The following is a 17,549-nucleotide window of genomic DNA, read 5'->3' on the forward strand; positions in this document are numbered from 1 at the left end:
ATGTCAATATGGCCAAGGTCGGTATCACCGACATTGTCCCAGACGCTCTGCACTTTTGACTCCCTCAATCCTCCTCTCTAATATTGATACTTCATCCTTTCAACCTTGTGCGGGATATCTGATTTGGAGGCTCGCGATGTCTCGGCTGCAGCGGGCGTCTTTGATGATTCTACTGCCGACTTAAGCATTTATCCTGCACAGTCGGATGCGGATTACGAGGCGATACACAAGGAAGTAAAGCGGGTTAGATAGAGAATACTCCAGCATGCCAGGATTAATTCAAAATTTAGATTGGACATGGAGCGACATTTCTAGCTAAAAGCTTGATTGATTTTAACCATAGCATTCATAAAGCTTTTAATCGCGAACTTATACTTAAGCACTTTCTGGATTTTGGATTAATTTTCAACAGAGACAAAGCATGAAAAAATTCTCCTAAGTTTGAAAATGCAATTTCTGGTTAAATCTCAGGGGTGAATTCTAAATTTTGACTGTTTTGAACAACGTTTTACAAGCGAAAGAGATGCAGATTTCGAAAATTTAGGCATTTTAATCAGATTTCGCACATACGTCTTTTTGATTTATAAGCATTTCAGATGATCAAGGAAGACAGAGCGTACTTACCTGACGAAAACAGATGGCGAAGAATTGCCCGGCCTTGCTGCGTGAAGGCGAATGGACGTTTCTACAAAGTTTCGAATTCCAACGGTTATCTCCTTGATTTAAATTTTTTGCGGTTGTTGGATGAAAGAGAATTTATCATTTTAAATGGCTTCACCCTGGGTAATTGGCAATCTGAACTTGAATGATTTGGGATAGTTTATGCAGCATTTTACCTTGAATTACCTTGGATCGCGCGAAATTAGCTTTCCTTCCCTTTCAAAATTGGACGTGATCTTTGTTACATGAAACGCAGCAGCATGGAGGGGGTTTTCAAATGTGAATGGCATTTATCTTCTCATTTTCGGACCTTCTGGAGAGTTTTGTAAATTCTGCGTCTATCTCCCAACTCGCGGCCTTGGGGAGATGGAGGCCCTTTGGAATTTAAACTTTGCTTTTATTTTAACCTTAAGGGCGAACTTCGGACCCTATGACGCCTCTTGCAAATCATACAAACCTCGGAGCTATAACGTTCTTTGCGATTTTCGTGCCTTTGGAGAATTTCAGAGCATCCACTAACCTTACGCCTATGGGATTTTGGAGATTTTACTAGAACTTCGGAGTTTCGGACCTAGACTCCTCTATGCAAACTTCGGAGCATTCATCGCGTTTGGGATTTTGGAGATTCAGGCTTTTGGCAAGTTGAAAGACTTTCAAACTTTTAAACATGTTTTGTAATAAACTTCAGACCCTAGGCCCATGTTCGCAAGCTTCCGCCTTTTCGAATTTCGGAGCTTCAGTGCCTTCTGCGATTTTTGGAGTTTTTGCGATTTTTTGCAATTCTTTCAAAATTTCGGAACTAAAGTATGATTTTGCAAATTTTGGAGTTCTTGAACCTTTTTGCAATTTTGCCAAAATTTCAAATTTCGGAGCTAGGGTCCGAAATTGAAGTTTTAAGGTGATTTTCGGACCATATAACAAATTTTGCGAACTTTTTTTTTAAAAAAAACTTCGGATCTAAAGCCCCCTTTTGCAACTTCGATATATTCTCCAATTTACCCCCCAGGGTCCGAAATTGAGAGACTTAAGTGATTTTCGGACCTAAACCATCCTTTGTAAATTTCGGAGCTCTTAACACCTTTTGCAAATTTGTCATAATTTGTAATTTCGGCCCCAAGGTCTGAATTTGGAGGTCTAAAGTGAATTTCGGACCTCTGGAGGCTTTTGCAACATTTCACAAGCATTTCACATTTTCTAATTTTCGCCCCATGGTCCGAAAATGGGTGTTTAAGTGAATTTCGGACCTAAACCCACCTTTTGCAACATTTAAAAAAGCATTTCACATTTTCTAATTTTCACCCCATGGTCCGAAAATGGGCGTTTAAGTGAATTTCATACCTAAACCCATCTTTTGCAACATTTAAAAAGCATTTTCGAACCACTTGGGAAACTTTAAATTTCGAAATTTTCGCCCCAGGGTCCGAAATTCGGCCCCTTGGGCGATTTTAGCAACTTTTAACCTTTTGGCCTTTGGGTCCGAAATTCGGCCCATAAGGCAATTTTGGGAACTTAAGTAAAATTTCGGACTCCAAACCATTTTCGCTAGACTCTACAAATTTGGATTTCGGAGGCTTAATTCTAAGGCATATGGGCAAGTTTTGCAGCCTTGACATTTTGGCCAGGAAATTCGCTCCTTCACTAGCAGGCGAAAATCATCCTTTACTCAAATCCCACAAACACCGCGGAGACAAACCTCATGCAATCTAATTCGTAGCTCCTGTGCGAAAAAATGGCGACTTTGGGTCCTTGTGCGACCTTTAGACGCGCTGCTCTTGCTTGGCGGGCCTCGCCAATTTCCATGACCTTACGCCTATCCAAGGCGATTTTCAAAATTTCAAACAAACTCTTGGCATTCATGCCCGAGGGCTAGACTAGCCGGATGGATTCATCGGCTCTTTTCTTTGACATCATCACTTTACGGACCAGTCGCAGACTCACTCGACAAGACGCGAGACACTCCGCGCGAAACTCAACAAGGCGAGGACGAAAGACTCAAAAAAAACAAGAAGGGGGACCCTGTCGGCGATAGGGAGCGTGTGCAACGCACAACACTTATACAATCAAGAAGTGGTTGATAGTACTACTATTCAACCTTACAATATAGAGAGAAATGATTAGAATAGAAGACAATGTTGATCACAAATGATAGCTACCTCTAAAGCCAACTCAAACATAAAGTAACTATTGCTGTTCTTTATTCTGAAAGTGAATAACACGCAGACCAACCACTACCGGAAACACCAAAATGCTCATAACTAACTCAAATCTACTCGAAATCACACCAAATCAAAAGCAAATGACTAACATGGCATAAGCGACCATTTCAGAACCTCAAACCTGCAACTCCGAAGTCCGAGACCAGATACACGCATCCCAAGGCAGATAAGGAAGGGGCGACCCAGCAGAAAAGTTTGATCAGCAGTAGAAAATTCAAATCAGAAAACCATCATCTTCCCTTTGGAGGACATCATCACCTATAGAATAGAGAAAATCAGAGCCAATACCCATATTGATACACTCAGCAGACAAGGGGGTACGATCAAATTATTGCTTCAGCCACTATACGCCCAGCACACACCAAAAAACACAGCAGCAAATAGAAAACTGAAAATGTAATAGCAAACTCCATCACTTTGAAGCTCAATCTACTCCTTTGAATGAGAAATAGGCTCTCTCACAGCTAGGTGCTATCTCCCAAGCACGAAACTGGTACAAGCTAGGAAGCACGCAACTTCGAAGCAAAGGTCTGGCACAATTTTGGCAACACTTCGTTATAAAAATGTTCAAAGATGACAAATGAGAGACCAAGCTCTCATATTTATAGCTTCTAAGACCCCAAATTCACCTCCAAATGGCATCCAAATTACAACTTCCTCATTTGCATTTCATTTCAAACATGACTTTGTCTTGGCGTCCCCCTTTCCTAGACACAAAATTCGAATTTTTCCTTTGTCTAAACTTGCAACATAAAAGAACATTATACATGAGCATATATTCCATCCTTGGGCGCCTGACTTAGGAGAATAAATAAATTTTGAATAAAATGCTCCTTTCATTTCCTAAGTCGTCCAACAATATAATTAAATATTAAACTTTAGAGTAAAGTATTAATATTAATAAATCACTAGCAAACCAAATATTGATCAGTACCAAATTGAGCTATGGACTGAAGTGCTGAAAACCATCAAACTGAGCTGGGTCTGAACTCATAACTAAACTACTAAAAATAGAACTGCCTGAAATGACACTTACTAAAAATAGTAAGTCCTGAAAACAACTCCAAAAAGACTGTTCTTTGAACTTTGTAGCTCAACTCGAGAAACCCAGAAAAACCCAGTAATCATGACAACTAACATCAACTTACTAAAAATAGTAAGTTCTGCAAACTCCCCTGAACTGATTGCATGTCATACCACTGCGAAGCTTACAAAAAACCCAAAAGGAAACTTAGATTCATTCCGCCAAACTCCAATCAGAACATCCCTGAAAACTGCGAAGAATCCTCCTAGAAAATAGGAAACCCTAATTCCTCATTCCAATCAGCCTACGGGTCTCCGGAATAAGCCAATGGACCACTGACTACTCCTTTATGAGAAGAGGACATTACAATGCGATAAGACTAGTTCTCATGGATAGCATACTTCTTAAGATATTAAATTCATTCAGCTTTGCAAATAGGTGATTAATTCCCACAAATTTGAAGGCCTTCCTTTCTATTTCAAATTCTTACTGCCTTGTGATAAGAACTCTTTTCCAAACCATGGGAGCCATGAATAATGTAGCAGTCCTCAGTTACAGGGCCATGCAGAGAAAACTTGAGAATCAATGGGGGGAAGGCCTGTACCTACACAAAAGCAGCATACATACAGCTAACGGAGAAGGAATTCGAATACAGAGGGATAAAAGTAAAGCAGCTATCCATGTGAAAAGATTGTTAATAAGAAATGGCGAATTGGAATTTATTTTAATATTCTTTATAGTTATTCTTAAAAATATTATACATTATGTTAATCACCATCCCCCCTCTATCCCCAAATTTTGGGGAAAAAGATTTAACCGACCCCAAAATCCATCCCCCCATCCTATAGGCTCTATGGAACACTAAAAATAGCCAATAACATATTCAAGCCATCAGAGAACAAACTGATACAAGAGAAGCAACAAAAACAAACATTAGGCCTAAAGGATTGATGACATCACCATTATCATCAAAATCAACAGTAAATCCACAGGTTTCTGACTTAAATTACCTATTTTCTCTCCAAGCCAATCTGGCATATAATGGCAACATTATTTTCTGACTAGGCCCTAAGAACTTGCAATTGATGCATACAAATATCAGTCATGGGGCTCACTAATGCATCATTCCAATATCTTGTTTCTCTTCTGATCAGAATTAAATTTAACAGAAATAAAATCTGAAGAGCTGAACAAATTGCTAACATCAAAAAGAATCAGGGTAGCACTATTACTGAATAGTCATCTTATCCTGACTTTTTACAAACTCCATTGACCTAATTATTCCTTCATTTGAATGAGGAATCTTCTTTGTTGACATGAAATTCTGCTGTCGTCCAGTGCTTTAACCAAATTTCTACAGTAACTAGTTGTGTTCCCCAGAATTCTCTGTCATTTGACTGGCCAGCCGTCTCTTTTGACTAGGAAATTGAACGTATTGTCTGTTGACTTATAGTTCTCTTTGTAAGTTTGTGCTTAAATTTGACCACCATTAGTGCTTTTGCTGTGATGACAATGTTGTTGACTATTATAGTATTTCTGTTGACCATTATATGACTGTACCAAACGAGTATTGCTGTGTAAGAATGTCAGTCGAGAAATTTACAAAGCCTCCTGTTATTGGGGGTTCATAGAACATTATACGTTGATGTTATAAGATATTTAAGGATGTTGTATATCCTCTTGTTACTGTGAATCTATAACGTGTTTTGCAGATATGCCTTGATATTAAATATTATGGACATTTGTATATCCTCCTGTTATTGGGGATTTGTAAACCATTCTATAAATGTAAGAGTACAGGATTTTGGTAATTCTCCTGATACTTGAGATCTATAAAATCATCATGTGATCGCTTGGTTGATATTGCTACGAAAATATTTATTAAGTTGGTAAATGATTTGGTCCAGGGCTTGACAGTAAAGATGAGTTAGTTAGCATCCCAAATAAGTGATGCAGTATTGGCAATGAAAGCCAAGGAATGCTTGTCTTCCAACATGATTTTCTGATTGTCTTCCTCAATCCTACACCTGATGAGGTTTTCTTTTAACAGCTTGAATAGATTATAATCATGTACAGGCATAGCCAGTGTTCTTTTCTTGTATTTGACCATTTTTCACAGATATACATATGAGACCATTTGTAAAATACTAAATATACCACAAAATCCAATAAGGCTTATCACTACTTTATAAACACCTAGCATATAACCATGTATTGACTGAATCTTTGAAAAGGAGACATGATGGTGCCTTTGGAAATTCTAACCGTAAGCAATTTTTCTCTCCAAAATGAATGCCATATATAAGCTTTTAAGGAGAACCATCTCCAAGGTGTCCTATGTCAAAGTCCCAGTACCCAAGTTTAGGTCACACAAGGCATGCCAGTAAATATTCTCCATCAGTCGATTCAAAATGCAATTGCAAATAAAAAAACAGTAGAGAACCCTGCACTCTAACCATATAACAGACACCACATGAGGCAATTCTCTTTCTCATCAACCAAGTACAAGAAGTCACTAAATAAGTTGGCTCGCTAGGAGATGTGCATTTCACTGAGATACCAAAGGGATTCTTCTAGTCTGTTTATGATTACTATAAGCTAACGTATATTTAATGTGTAGACGGTGCTGTAATTCCAGATAGGTATGTAATTAGGCAAAGGAAGAATATCTCCCAGAGCTTCATGCAAGGTACTATTTTGATTTTCTTAAAACAAACAAATGTGAAAGTACAGCACCAACTTGATTTGCGCTTTTTATTACTCCCCCAAAGGGATGTCAAGATGGCACCGACAGAATGCACATTTGCCTAAAATTTGAACTTATGATATTATTCACTTTGAAGTTTGAGAGTGTTCTCTTCAGAGATTCGAAAACACTCCACAATAATATAATTATAATTATATGCATTGCACTTCAAATAAACCCCATAGAAGATCAATGCATACAGATTGTACACCCAATCCCTTCAGAAGCAGAGAACATATATTCGGAGATTTTAGCTTTTGCCAGATGTGCACTTAACTGCAGTTCAATATAGATTTATCCATATGTTGATTCGCCCATGTATTCTGATACATGCAGTTTGGTCACATATCGGGTTCTGCTACAAGTAGTATTATTTATAAATATGTGCCTAAACATGACCATGCATCAAAGAAGACCAAGTAGACGACCGAGGTTCTGAAAATGGTTTCAACCTCTGGATTTAAGAGGAGGTATATGGTAGAGTTCGCGAATGATGACATACAAAACTCAGAGAAGAAGCTTCAGGTACAGAAGGATTTTATGTTTTGCTAGGTGAACGTATTTTCTTGGCATAGAATACCAAGTAGAAGAATCAACTGCAGGATAATTTCATCCTCTTTAATTATAACAATAAGACAGAAGAAACAGTGCTGGAAGTGATTTCAGAGTCTCAGACTTATGATTTATAACAATGTAAATGGTTGTGTTGGCAGGCAACGACACACAAAAAACATAACAAAAGCTTCCGATGCCAAAGGATTTTGTATTCTGCTATGTTCACTCCTATTTCTTGGAAGAAAATGATTGATAGGAGCTCTCAAGGAGAACCCGAACAAGCAGGGGCGCATTTGGAATCGAAACTGGACCAGAAGCTGTCAATTCCTGGCAATTTACCACTGGACCACAACTTCAAGCGCATATGGATTAAATCCAGAAAGCCAGAATAAGCCTCTTTGTCTGAATGTACGCCCCATGGCCCTGCTGACAAACCCAAAAGGGCCCAAAAAACTTGTAAGAATTCCTATCCCACTAGTTTCTTTGTTGAACAAGCTAAAGGGGGTTGTTACAACTAACCACATGAAACTCCTTCCCTCATCTGGAACAAATCAAAATTTTAACTGAATTAGCTACTTAAGATAAAATTTAGAGTTCTGATATTCTTTGAGTGTTTCAATGAAAACCACATGAATTACCCTGCTGTGCATTTTCATAGGATCGCTTATAAGCATGTGGAACCAATTGATAGATCAAAAAGTGGTCATCAAAACATATATAAATCCTTACCCCACCAGTCAAAACGATGGCAAAGCAAATGAACTTTTGTAAGCAATTGAATGAAAATACTTAGATGTCGACTGGAAAATATAATATAAATCAATGCCCTCTAATCCAAAGCTGCAGTGAGTTTCTGTTACTGTCCCTTGTGCAAGCAGACTTTTGTCCATATGGTGATTACTACTTGTGGGCATCTAAATAATATGAAGTGCATGTAAACAGCGCAATGAAATGACAATTTATGATAGTTTTAACAATCATTATTTGGTTTGCTACAGAGGTTGCATCGCTATTCTGCAACAGAATGATTTTTTCACTCAAGACCTCAATACACTTGAGTAGGAGAAAGCATCGAAATGAAGAAAATAGTTGCAAAACAAAATTTTGTAACTACCAAATCCCCGTAAAGATGCCATGGTTGCCTTCCTTGCCTGATGAAGTTGTGGTTGTCGATTGCAATCTTCGTTAGCTGTCGAAGAAACTTATCAACTTCCAATTTTTTATGAGAATATGTTTTATTAGCTTATGTTCATCCTCAGCGCCTCCAAATTTAGATTTGTCCATAGTCTTTTCATGCTGCAGCTATATTATGATTGCCTTATCATACTAAATTCAAAGTCGGAAGGAAAACTAACATTACCCCTAAACTAATTGTTTTTCGATTGGCAAATTTCCGCAAACTAAATAGCACTGAAACTCTCTGTTTTTACACGTATTAAATAGATTAAAAATTAGATTACAATATGTTTTGATTTTTAATCTATTTAAAAAATATCAAAAAAAAATGTCTTGCTGGTGTTATTTAATTTGCTGCATAGACAATTCTGATTCATGCGTGCTTTCTTTTAGAAATTTATCTTACTGTTAAGATGATTATCTACCGTATCTGATGTTGATCTCTTCCCGCCATGAACATCTCAAGCACATGGCTGCTTAGTTTAGAATTAAAAAATACATATAATCATAGGCAACCTCATATTTAGTTCATCCATTTTAATATTTTCTCTAGGTGTTTCATATGATTTATTTTGAAGTGGTAAGTTGTTACGTTATTCAGTTTTGAATATTTCTCATGATGTAGTTGAGTTTGTAAAAATCTGAATAAAATTCTTTTTGGGATGGGAGTGAAGTCTATCATGGGTCAATTTCTATTTATATATAATGTCAAATGTTAAACTCTAGATCAAAATGTTTGGATTTGATTCATTGCTACTAGAAGTTGGATCCCTTGTTCTTATGAAGAACTTGGGGTCCTATCTACCTTTTTAATTAGGGGGTCCACTTTTATAAGGTTCTTTCATTCTCGTCTATAATATCTTGCATAGAAAAAAGTTCACATCTTACATAAGGGGAAGGAAAAAAAGATGATGATTCATTTTTGTCTTGTTGAATAGAAATAAGAGTTGACCCACCCATCATTTCTTTTCTTCTAGTGAATGCATCTAAGAGGAAAATCCTTCTCCATATAAACTTTAATCAATATAAAAGGTATTATATATAAATGTGTGTTTGAATCACTAGGATGGAGATGTTCTATTAGGAATAGAGATGAAGATCTTTCACCATTAATGTAATTTTCAATTTAAAAAGTATTGATTAATCAAAACTATTATATTTCTGTATTCAAGTATCTTAGAGCGAGGATGAAGTTCCTTCAAGACTGAACATCATCAAGAATGAACTCAACAAGTTTGATTAATAAGAAAATTGTCATAAATTTGTTTGTGTTTTTCAAGTCTTTTGTAGGAAAGATGAAGTCTCTTTAAGAGCAAGTATACATTTAATTAAGGAAGCTTTGATCAATAAAAAAATATCATGTTTATGTATGTGTTCACATTTTTGGGGATAATTCATTTGAGGGTAGATATAAAATCATCATAATTAAATTGATAGTTAACTTAAAAATTTGATCAGTAAAATAGTTATTATATTTATATATTATTTTTAATAAAATACAAAAATTTAAATCAATAAAAGAGCTATATATAAAACAATCTAACCAATCTAAAAAATCTCTGCACTATTTTATTGAATAGTTGATTTAATTTATACTATTAATTGATGTGATATATATATATATATATATATATATATATATATATTCTAATCAAATAATTTAAATAAACAATGAAAGATGTGAAATAATAATTTAAGTCAGACAAATAATGAATATGTTCTTTTAGAATTTTGATAGTTAAAAGATAAAAGGAGTATGGGTAGAGATGTTTTGAAAAGGTGGGAAGATCTTAGAAAATTTTAACAACTTAGGTGGCAATTCAAGGAGAAATGATAGGCTTTTCTAACCAATCTAAAAAATCTCTGCACTATTTTATTGAATAGTTGATTTAATTTATACTATTAATTGATGTGATATATATATATATATATATATATATATATATATATATATATATATATATATATATATATATATATATATATATATATATATATTCTAATCAAATAATTTAAATAAACAATGAAAGATGTGAAATAATAATTTAAGTCAGACAAATAATGAATATGTTCTTTTAGAATTTTGATAGTTAAAAGATAAAAGGAGTATGGGTAGAGATGTTTTGAAAAGGTGGGAAGATCTTAGAAAATTTTAACAACTTAGGTGGCAATTCAAGGAGAAATGATAGGCTTTTCTAACCAATCTAAAAAATCTCTGCACTATTTTATTGAATAGTTGATTTAATTTATACTATTAATTGATGTGATATATATATATATATATATATATATATATATATATATATTCTAATCAAATAATTTAAATAAACAATGAAAGATGTGAAATAATAATTTAAGTCAGACAAATAATGAATATGTTCTTTTAGAATTTTGATAGTTAAAAGATAAAAGGAGTATGGGTAGAGATGTTTTGAAAAGGTGGGAAGATCTTAGAAAATTTTAACAACTTAGGTGGCAATTCAAGGAGAAATGATAGGCTTTTGATTATAAAATAATTTACAAAGTTGAATGTGTTTTTGCAATGCCTTTGAATCAAGGATTTTTTATAGTTTGTGCATATAGGTGGTAGATTTAAAGTTGGTAAATAATAAATAAATGATACAAATTTAAATTATAAATAATAAATGAAAATATATTATGTTGAAGATGAAAATTATGAAGATGATGATTTGTAAATAAGGTAGTTATATCAATTTTTTAAAAATAGATAGATTCATATGATGAAAATATTTTAATAAAATAATATATAATAATAAATCTTTAATTTTAATTATTTTAGTAATTATATCAAGTGTAAATTGTGTGTGTATGCATATGTACAACAAAACGCACGAGTTAGTAAATATAAAAAATTATTTATAGAAAGTACATTTTGGAATAATCGATCCTTGTTTTGTATAAGAAAATAATTATAGATGCTTAAATAAGATAAGACAACAAAAAACCTTTGCATAGTTATGAGAGCTTAACTATTCCCACAGTACACACTTAATGTGGGTGGTCTAACTCAACAACTATCTAATAGTCAAAATATGACACCTTGATCACCAAAAATAATAGTATCCTCTTTTTTTACCTTTTTATATGATTTTCAATTTCAAATCTATAATATAAATGCCTTACATTTCCATAGGAATATGAAACATCCAAAAAAGGAACATTGAAAGACACTTTTCTAAGGTGTTTTTAATGAATCATGATATTATTTAAAGGAAGCAAGGCATGCAAAAACACTTTCTAAATTGCTTGGAGGAGATCAATATGCAATTTTTAGATCTTTACAACTACAAAAATGGGAAGTGCATATAAATTACAAAACAATGAACTAAGATCACTTGAAAAAGAGGCACCCAAGTACCAAATTAGAAAACCCGCCCCAATATCCCGATAAGTTCACAAGCTAAAAATAACGCATTCATTCCACTTGTCATAAGTGCATCATGATCCATTCACTAACTCAAGTGTTTCATTTTATCTCCATTATCTCCATTCAAAGATGTCTTATAATATGTAATAACTTGGTCAACAAGAGTAACTCCCTCTTAAAACTATCATCTATATGTCTTAGATGTTTTTCCATTTCCAAAGTACGAGCTCCAACTTTTGAAGCCCATGGCATTTGATTTGGAAGGTCAGTAGAGACCTTTTCAAAAACTTACAGGCCTCAAAAAGGTAGATGCAACAAACATCCCTAAACATGATGTTGAACAACTCAAAAAAATTATTTGGACAAAAACTAGCTTTATATCACAAAATTCGAGTTTTTATGTTTCGTAGTTCAAAAAATACATTGTCAATGTACTTAATATTATGAGGAAGGTTGAGATTCCTTTAGTAAAAAATTTAATAGATAGACTCTTTGAGGCATTCTATTAGATAGTTCGTGTGACCTGTTTATGCTTCCATATTTTGCATACATATTTGCCAGTCAATAGTTTCATCATCAATCAACACCATCCTTTGTGTTTTGATGGAATATGTGTGAGCAATTGAAAGTTCGAAGAATCCCATTTTTTTCTAATCTTCACATATCCCTAATGTCTCTAGTCCAAATAAGGATACCAAATGGCTAGCACAACAAAGTTTGAGTAAGCATCAGAGAGACCACTATTGACTTCTACCAGAAGACTAAGAACAAAACCAAAACTAAAAATCAAAACAAAATGGAGAAAATAAATTGACAACTACTTTTGGGCATTTTGGATTTCCTATCGGCCCAAGTGCTCTTACACTAAACACGTTGGGTAAGAAAATTTGTGAGCGTAGGCCCACAAAATGGGGTTAAGAAATCGAACTACTCTTCTAAGTTGTAAACAACCTACATTAGACCCCATTATTTCTTTAGGTACATTAGAAGTCTTATTTCTTCACCTCTTCCAACACTTAGTTGAGACAGTTTCCTACCTCCTCCACCAAGTGTGCCCTCTTCTCCTCTTCCCTCTTGTGGACTTTTGTCTACCAAAGACCATCCTCCTCCACTAAATGTTCTCTCTTCTTTTCATACAAATACTCTCTACTTTCCTCTCATTCTTTGTGGGATATTATCCACCACAAACTAGCCACCTCCACCAATGTCCTGCAACATATTCAACATGCTCTACACGCAAACACTTAACACCCATATGCAAATTTGTAATTGCATTCTCTTACTTTCAACCTTTCAAATGAAGGAAAACTGAACTCAATATTTTCATATTTTACCTCATGCTCTTCTATCACTCCAACATCCACTTCATGCTTAACTTCACCATCTATAGCCTTTTCACATTCCATTCTTGCATTCACATCTTCTTTATCCTCTTTAGTATCTACTGTTGTAGCTTTCTTTGTTGTTGCACTAAACAACTCTTCAATTCTCTCAATCTCCTCTCCAAGCAGCATACCATCCTCTTCCAATCCTTGATCAAATACCATTCCCTCATTAACCTCTTCTTTTTTATCTACCTCTTCTTCCACTACCTCAACCTATGAGCTGCATTCACCTGCATCATGTTCTTGGCTTTCACTCACCAACTGACCATCCACCACAATTATTTTCTCCTCTCTTTTCTCTTCATTCACGTGGGCTGCTATTACTTCTTTCCCTTTTTGGCTACAACCATTCTTTCTCAATGTGACTATCCACATCCCATAACTCTCTTTCCAATATTTCTCCAAGAATGAAATCAACAAGGGCCTCCTCATGACCCAACTTGTCTTCTTATTCGGACTCATCCTCTCATCTGTTACAATCACTTCTCACAAATCACTCTTTTTTTCATGGCTTCAAGATCTTAATGGATCAGGACTTCACACACCTCCAATAATCCTCTTCAACCCTCTACAATCACTTCACACTCTCAAGTGCAAACTACCTCATGGTCAATGATCTGTTCACACAAATCCACTCCTCACCCATAGGTCTTAGCGTTGGAATGCCTCATATTTGACACTTTGTCTTCATGCTCAGGAACTCCAACTCTGATACCATTTGTTGCAAGACAATGCACCGCTCTCATAGAAACAACACACAACTAATAATCTACACATCAAGATTACAACAAGTACCAAATTAAATCACAATTTCATTTATCAAATACAAATTACAAACTATGTAATCACAAATCTAAAACTTCTCCCTCTAGTTTTCACACATTCATCCTCGCACTTTTCCCACAATATGTACCACCTATTCCTTATCCTCTATTTCTTTTTTAGACCAATCCTCTACACACTCACTTGGTCATTGCTTATTCATACTATGCAACCACACACATGTTTCCAATGTATACCTCACACATGGGAGTCTCTTACTTGCTCTCTAACACAACCCTTCTCCTTTTTGCATAGCTCCCACACTATTTTCTTCCTCTTAATTGATTCCCTTATATGTTATTCACAACCTACATTTAGACTTTCCCAAATGGCCAATGCTTTTCCTTTTCCCCTACCATTCAATTCTTATTCTTTGCAATCATTCCAATATTTCATTTGTTTTATCTCTCTTGTAGAGGTGTTTCAACTTCTATTTAGTTTGTTAGCTTTAGGTATTGTGTCATTTCTTTCTTCTACTAAAACTTCAATGTTCTTGTCAAACAATAGATCATTTTTTTTGGTTTCGCTAGAAGCTGACTCAATTGCATTGCCTAACACTTGCATTTGCTTGAAAATATTTTAAAGTCTTCCAATAAATCCATTTTATGCATACCCTCTCACCATCGCAGTCCAAAAGACATTGACTCTTTGATTCATTCTATTAGACAACTCATGTGACCTATTTATGCTTCCATGCTTTGCATAAATATCTACCAGTCAATAGTTTTATCATTGATCAACACTATCCTTTGTGTTTTGATGGAATATGTGTGGGCATCTAAAAGTTCAACAACTCCCATTTCTTTCTACTCTTCATGTATCTCCTATGTCTCTATCTCTATATAAGGATACCAAACGGCCATCACAACAAAGTTTGAGCAAGCATGAGAGAGACAACTACTGACTTCCACTAGAAGGCAAAGAACAAAACCGAAAAAAATGGAGAAAACAATCTGATAATTATTTTTTGGGGGTGTTGATTACTTATTGATCTGGGTCCTCCTACACCAAAAAGAAACTACTACTCAATGCTTGCAATAGTTCTAAAACTTGTTACATATTCCCCTAACTCAATATGAAACATATTGAAAGTGGGTTGTTTAATATGTCCCCACAAGACAACAATGTGCACATAATGGGATGCCTAAAGGGAGATACTTTTCTACTATTAGAAACAAAAATGGGGAACACAAAGAAAAGTTTGTTAGACACAATGTACCACTAAGAGGGGGGTGAATCAGCGGTTTGCAAATTTTTCTCTTTAAATATCCTATGTGTGTACATCAGTTAACAAATCTAACATAAAGAAGACATACCAGTTGATGGGAGGATAATACAAATGCAACCACACATGAAAGGGACACCACATAACACCATATGTACAAGGAAAACCCAAGATGGGAAAAACCTTGGTGAGAAGTGCTACTGGAGACTACTTCTCCAATCCAGCCACCTCGGTTACAACTTTCAGGGCACCAACCCAAGGAGTACCACTCCTTCTTTAGGGAACCAACCCAAGGAGCACCAACCCTTGATTTTAGGGCACCAACCCCTGCACCGAGCTCCAACTCTGTGATTACAAAATCATATTTTCAATACAAAAGTTATCTTCTTGTTACAAAAGAACTTTGTAACTCTCATGTATGTCTCTCCATCGGTTCTCCTCTCTAAATATCTTTGTTGGTTCTCTGCTCACCTTCTCTCAACTACAACCTTACTTGTTCAACCTCTTCTCCTTCTTTGTCGGTTCTTCTCTTTGCAAACTACCGGTTCTCAGATTGCCTGTTACTTCAGTTGCAGGCTTAACTTTGCATTGATCTTTGGGTTGCCAGATCTCCTCGACTGCTAACTCTGCAGTATACCGATTACTCTGACCTAGCCGGTTAAGCCTATGCTAAACCCTCTCACCGGTTGCACCTCCAATACACAATCTATATGATTTTCAATGAAGCCTCTGACTAATTGGCTCACGGTTGCTCATTCACACTCTATCATTTATCTTCTGACCTGCAGCATCATCAATTATCTTTAGTCATGAGTCGGCATATTTATACTTGAGTTTTCCTGCCATGACCATTATTCAAACTTCAGGCGGTTAGGGTTTCTTCCATGCATTGAATCTACATCCGACCTGATCATTGATCATCATGACATATCAAATCCAATCTGATATCACATCCTTGATTGATGTTTAACACTCAATCAATGAGTATTGCCCATCTATCTATCTTGTGAAACATGTCTTCTCTATTTAAGTTGTCTCTAGCATGTTTTTTGGCCTTTTGTCTGATCGATCACGTGAGTGATGCGGTTTCCTTCATCCTCTTCGATCTAAAAGATCAATCTTTTTTCTGGATCTATGTTGTTTCCTTCATCTCAAGCCACAATCCTCTACTTTTCTTCCTAGAGCCTCGTAGTCGTCATAAATGTTGGACCAGTTGCCAACAACCTCACCGACACATCACACCAACCTGTGCATGCATGCCACTTCACCTCCACGTGGCCCCTTTGTCGACATCCACCTTTGCTAGGTTGATTATGTCAGTTTGGATAGAATCACCGACCAACCACACAACCAGGATCATCTATCGGTTCACAGACCTTGTCGGTTATACCCTAACCGGTCTACCTTCAACCTTGCACTCTGCTTCTCTTCTGGTGTAACACTCAACCCGGTCGGCACATTTTCCAACTTACCTCATGCACATCATCAATAGATGGGAGCATTCTACATCTGCACTTTGTCAGCTTACCGGTGGACATACTTATTGATAAACACCTTGATGATATTATGTCATCAATCTTCAACATGCTCCATTTGTCTGCAACTACTCAAACTTGCCTTCTTCATCACTAGACCGGTTCTCCTATCAATTGGTTTGTTAAAGTGACAACCATATCATTCAATATTTGTATTGACAACTCATCATTGTCTACTCAACAGATTCGATGCATATCTTTGATCTCATGCACCTAAGGCAACTTAGAGTTTCACTAGTCCATCTGATGTGAGCCTTGAATCACCTGCCTTTAACCTTTTGTCTTATCTCGGAGGACTATGATGCATTCCATGCATAATAGGAGATAAGCTCCACTTACTGATGATAGTGGATCCTTGTCATCTACATCGTGCAATACACTCATGTGGCTTCCTTGTTTGTGCAGCATATCTTCAAACAAGCACATGTGATCCAGTTGGGGCACACTCACTGTCAGTCATCTCTTCACATGGTGACTACATCTCTATCCGGTGGGAGTCCTATTGTTTTGCATCCACACAGTATACCAGTGACTTTTACATCCTTCTCCTCCTGTGTTGATGTGATTCAGGTAACATTCTGCCTCTTCATCACAAACAACAACTCAACATCTTGCTCTCTTGTTGGTTGGCAAATATGCACTGCCAACATGTCACTTATCGGTCTACATTCCTTCTTTCTTCAACACAAGTCAATATTAACTTGTGTACCGGTGATTCCAATGGCCATTATGCTAGATGACCTTCTCTTCCTTATTGGTGACCTGCTATGCTAGTTGACATCAATGGCACCATTTCTGGTATGCATCAATGACAACA

General features: G+C 35.9%; 1 protein-coding gene across 2 annotated transcripts in view; it reads right to left on the bottom strand.

Moving 5' to 3' along the window:
- Positions 1-8,587, bottom strand: part of LOC131033018 (uncharacterized) — a 127,690-nt gene extending 119,103 nt beyond the window's left edge. For both annotated transcript variants that reach the window (XM_057964125.2, XM_057964123.2), the window contains exon 1: positions 8,316-8,587. In XM_057964125.2, the coding sequence (XP_057820108.1) occupies positions 8,316-8,337 (22 nt within the window). In that variant the 5' untranslated portion in view covers positions 8,338-8,587. The remainder of the gene's footprint in view (positions 1-8,315) is intronic.
- Between the last annotated feature and the right edge of the window lie 8,962 nt (positions 8,588-17,549).

Source organism: Cryptomeria japonica, chromosome 9 (assembly GCF_030272615.1).
Source record: "Cryptomeria japonica chromosome 9, Sugi_1.0, whole genome shotgun sequence".
Taxonomy (NCBI): domain Eukaryota; kingdom Viridiplantae; phylum Streptophyta; class Pinopsida; order Cupressales; family Cupressaceae; genus Cryptomeria; species Cryptomeria japonica.